Source organism: Dioscorea cayenensis, chromosome 18 (assembly GCF_009730915.1).
Source record: "Dioscorea cayenensis subsp. rotundata cultivar TDr96_F1 chromosome 18, TDr96_F1_v2_PseudoChromosome.rev07_lg8_w22 25.fasta, whole genome shotgun sequence".
Lineage (NCBI taxonomy): Eukaryota > Viridiplantae > Streptophyta > Magnoliopsida > Dioscoreales > Dioscoreaceae > Dioscorea > Dioscorea cayenensis.
In genome coordinates this window covers 1,243,777-1,248,573 of record NC_052488.1, presented here as the reverse complement: position 1 = coordinate 1,248,573, position 4,797 = coordinate 1,243,777, and the positions used below count along the sequence as shown (strand labels likewise).

General features: G+C 37.7%; 1 protein-coding gene across 1 annotated transcript; it reads left to right on the top strand.

Annotated features, from left to right (window-relative positions):
• The first annotated feature begins 494 nt into the window (after positions 1 to 494).
• On the top strand, positions 495 to 4,424 carry LOC120282175 (anthocyanin 3'-O-beta-glucosyltransferase-like). Its single transcript, XM_039288934.1, has 4 exons — positions 495 to 747; positions 860 to 1,942; positions 4,069 to 4,139; positions 4,185 to 4,424. The coding sequence occupies exons 1-4, from the start codon at positions 495 to 497 to the stop codon at positions 4,422 to 4,424; spliced, it is 1,647 nt and encodes a 548-aa protein (XP_039144868.1).
• Positions 4,425 to 4,797: the final 373 nt, after the last annotated feature.

Here is a 4,797-nt window from a genome sequence, read left to right as displayed (position 1 = left end):
AAAACCAGCATATATGTGAACATGGGTGAATTAATAGTCTTTTTCAAGCCTTAATAAGATGACAATGTTAGATGAGAAACATTTTAAAAATAAAAAAATGAATTATTTGAGTTCTTCCGGATTTTTTATTCTCCAAATAAATAAATTTATCCTTTAGCATTAACATAGAATTATTGTGTGTTAAATTCATTTTGCTATTTACTTTTAACATTTGATTTATGAATCAATTTAAAATTAAATAATTTATGTTTTTAATACAACTACTTAAAAGAAACATTCAAGTAATTTTAACAGTTTGCTAAAGTGTCTAAAAATAGCCAATTTTGTCTACATTAAAAAAATTAAAAACAAACAGGTAATTGTTTTTTCGAAAAAGAAATATATATATATATATATATATATTTCTTTTTCACCCAACCCTAGCTCTTCCACCCATTCTTCACTCACTATCTTCATCTTCTTATCACCTTCTTATTCTCAAAGGTGAAAACAAGATGGCTTTCGCCGGAGAAGAAGGTGGTGGTGCACGGAAACTCTGGGTTTTCTTCATGCCTTTCTTCGCTACCAGCCACATCATTCCGATCACAGACTTAGCCTGCCTCTTCGCCGGCCACCCGGGGGTGGAACCTACAATTGTCACCACTCCGGCCAACGCCAACCTCATCCGTCCAACCCTAGACCGTCACGCCGCCTCCGGCTGCCACGTCCACCTCCTCCTCCACCCCTTCCCCTCCGTCGATCTCCCCTGTCGGCGTCGAAAACCTCTCCACCGTCTCTTTTGAGGAGTCTTGGAAAATCTACAAAGCCGTAGACCTCTGCCGTGATATTCATCATAAACTTTTAACGCACCATATTCCAGACGCCATCATCGCCGACATCTGCTACTGGTGGACCACCGACATCGCCGGAGAACTCGGCATCCCACGTATAACCTCTCATGCTGCCGGCGTCTTCCCTCAAATTGTCATGAACAACCTTGTCAAGAACCGAGTCCATGACAACGTCCCTAACGATTCTCATCCATTCACTATCCCTGACCTCCCCGGACCAGAAATCAAGATGGTCAAATCAGAGCTTCCGGAGTTTCTCCAGAAGCATGATTTCCTAACGCAAGCATGGGACGACTTGAAGAGATCACAGCTTGAGAGTTATGGTGTGGTGGTGAACACTTTCTATGAGTTTGAGCGTGAGTACTGTGATCTTTTCAAGGTGGTGGATAGCCAGAGAGCTTGGTTTGTAGGACCTTTAGCTCTGAGAGGGAAAAGAGAAGTAGAAGCTGGTTTTAACAAAGAGAGATGCATGAGATGGTTGGAAAAGAAAGAGATTGGTTCAGTGGTTTTTGTTTGCTTTGGGAGTTGGTGTCACTTCAAAGATGAGCAATTAAGGGAGCTGGCTTTAGGGTTAGAAGGTTCTGGGATGGATTTTATATGGGTTGTGAGAGGAGGTGATGATGAGAATATGAAGATGGAGTGGATGCCGGAAGGATGGGAGGAGAGAGTGAAAGACAAAGGATTGGTGTTCAAAGGATGGGTACCTCAAGCTGCCATTTTAGGGCATGAAGGAGTAGGGGTATTTATGACACACTGTGGGTGGAACTCAGTGATGGAAGGGCTGAGTTTTGGGAAGCCAATGCTGACATGGCCGTTAGCTTTTGATCATTTTATTAGTGAGAGACTTCTGGTTGAGGTGCTCAAAGTTGGAGTTAGGGTTTGGGATGGGTTTAGAAGCACATTGCAGAATGAAAAGGTGGTGGTGCCGGCCGAGGCCATTGCCAGAGCAATGAAGAAGTTCAGTGAGAAAGACAGCGAAGAGATGAAGAAGCGAGCAATGGAGTGGAAGAAGATCACCGGAGCTACGGTGGAAAAAGATGGTTCTTCTTATAAAGATCTTAACTGTTTGATTGATGAGCTTCTCATGTTTTATGAGAAAAAGAAAAATGACAGTCAGTGATCCAGGGTTCACTTAATATTCCTATGTTTTATTTGTAATTTGGTGGAATAATTGATGAAATAATATTTATGTTTTCTAGATTATATTAATTTAGATATGAGAAAGTTTCATGGAATTGAGACATATATATATACTGTGGTGGATTTATAGATTTTGGTATTTATTTTAATATATAATATATGGATAAGTTAATTATTAGATGAAAAAAATACTACTTTTTACTTAGAAGATGATAGATTAAAATAGTTACATGACTAGGGTTGATGCGCATCTTGATTATGTGATAGTTATAATAGAATCGTGGCCAGGGGAATATCACTCCTTTGCATCTGCCATAGTTATTAGTTATTGCTTTGTTATTGGACTATTTTAGACACGAGAAAAGTTAATGATATAAGACATGTATATATTGATTTGTGAAAAGGATATTATAGGTCCACGTAATAAATCTTATGTTTCTGAAAGGGCACTCTTGGCCCATCATTGTTGAAAGAAAGTCTCTCAAAATTTGACATTTGACAAAAAAAACAAGTCACTAGCGCATGATGATCTAAAAGATATGAATTGACAAAATAGCCTTTACAGTACTTATCCAAAAGCCCAATTTTGGGTGATCATTGGATTTTTACTTGAAGAGGTGTAATTTTTCATGCTATTGTAGAGGTGCAAATTGGAATGTACCGGCAAGAACCTAGTACGCCCCAGCATGACTTGAGCTGTAGAAGGCCTGGCCCAAATTCCTAGGCCGTGCTGGGCCAGGAATCTGTGGCCCTCTTGTCGGCACAGCCATACTGGCCCAGACATGTGAGCAGACACAGCATAACCTAGGTGGGCCAACCATTGCACGGCGTGTCTGGCACAACATGGCCCACAATGGTCAACCAGGCCCATCAGTTTTTTCTCTTATAAAGTCATTCAAACATGTGAAATGGCATTTTTAGCTCCTTCAACAACTATGAAACAACTAGTTTTTTGGGGCATTTTAGTCTTTAAAGCTATAATTATTTTTTTACCCTTTCCAACAATAATAAACGGCTAGTTTAGAAGGGTATTTTTGAAATTAAAAAAAAATTAAAAAACCTATAAATACCCCTAAACACTAACACTTTATTGACACCAAATTACTCATTCTTACTCTAATTCTCAAACATCCAAGTTCTTTTAGCTCTCAACCTCTTCAAGTTCAAGATTTGAAGTTGTAAAATTTGGCTAAAGTGCTTCATCAATTTGTCAATTCCTTAACTACATTTATACAAAACCTTGAATTAAATTTACATTATCAACTCATTTTAAAGCTGTTGAGGTAATTCTAAATTTTTTATTATTTTTCCTAATAGCTGGTTCTCCCAACTTTCCTTCCGACAATGGACCATTTTATTTTTATGAAAATACCCTCACAAGTTTTGCTGATTCAGATCCTGACCCAATTACTGAATCCCGTAATATCGGAGCATCTAATAGTAGGACTCAAACAACCACAAGAAAAAGAACTTCGGGTGTATGGCAATTTTATGATATTGTGGAATTTGTACAAAAATGCAAAAAAAGATGTTTCATTCATTTAAGCTCGAGTACAAATATGACGTGGAAAACACAAAATGACTGTCTAAGATGGTAAACAACCAACCAACATATGAAAAATCCAAAACACACCGAGCAATTTATTGCAAACTCAAACAAAATTACAAAACTACAACTAAAGACTCGACTCAACAAGAATACGAAAAATTTTGAGCCAAGTGAATTTTTCTTATGTCATCTATGTTTCTTATACATACATATATATATATAGATATTGCTATATTTTGGTTATTAGCAATGTTTCGATTTGATTTTTATATTTTTTTTTTTCAAATTGTGCTAACCCATTCACTGAGTGACTTAGGTTAGTCACCTTCTCCCTCCTTTCCAGGCTTTAGCTTTTAGTGGTGTGGTGGCGAGACGAAGTTCTGAGGATTGTCCTATTTAATTTTCTTCTTTTAAAGTATTATGTATGTTATCCCTTGAGCATGAATATGTTGTATAAGAACATGGATCCACTAGTGTGTTTGAACTCTATTTGCATAGTTGTATGTTTGTTTAATTTCTTGGAATCTTTGTTGTATTTATGACAAACAGGTATCTTTGAACACTATCTTCAGGGTATGGTTATACTGCTTCCTCTATGTTATCGTCGTGTTCCATCTTTTGTATATTTTGAGTTTGAATTCTCTGTTCAGTGTTGTTCATTCCAGGGTTTTGTTAGCCTTGCTGCAACCAGAGGGTTGAGTGGCGTGGGTGTTCCTCCTCGGATTATCAAGGTGGTTTTCACGTGCCGGTCCCGCGAGATAGGCGTGATGCTGCTTGTCCTTATGCTCCTCTTTACGGTCATAAGCATGCTCGCAAAATTCTCTAGGTACTACCTGAAGCCTGAGAATGCAAAATGCACCATGTTAAACATCGAATTCCATAATGTTACTCTAAAACATGCCTAATGAGTGTACAAAATGATATTAAATGTATATAATTGTATACTCATCAATTACTCTTTGACTGCCCTTTGGGCGAAGATTTGCAGGGCTTCTACTACATATCTTCTCTGGGGTAAAAAAAGCAAAAGAGAGAGATTAGACAAAGGTTTAAAGCTTCAAGGGAGCCGTTCGTGGAGAGATCTCAGCGGTGACATCGGGAAATTTTCAAAGAACTTCATCCATCTAGGTAGATTGTGAGTTTTGAGGAAGTTTTATTATTCTTTTTTATGTATTTTATTTCATTTAGATTGGATTGTTGTTCTCCAATAATTAAGAACTAATTTTCATGGTGTTTGGGCATAGATGAACTCTAGGGTTTCCTTGTTTAAAGAGTTGG

Excerpts from the sequence above, each read along its gene's own strand:
- LOC120282175 (XM_039288934.1), top strand. The coding sequence starts at position 495 with ATGGCTTTCGCCGGAGAAGAAGGTGGTGGTGCACGGAAACTCTGGGTT. Across the intron at positions 748-859 it reads CCCCTCCGTCGATCTCCCCT|ACGCCATCATCGCCGACATC; the intron begins GTCGGCGTCGAA and ends ACCATATTCCAG. Across the intron at positions 4,140-4,184 it reads ATCGTCGTGTTCCATCTTTT|GGTTTTGTTAGCCTTGCTGC; the intron begins GTATATTTTGAG and ends TGTTCATTCCAG.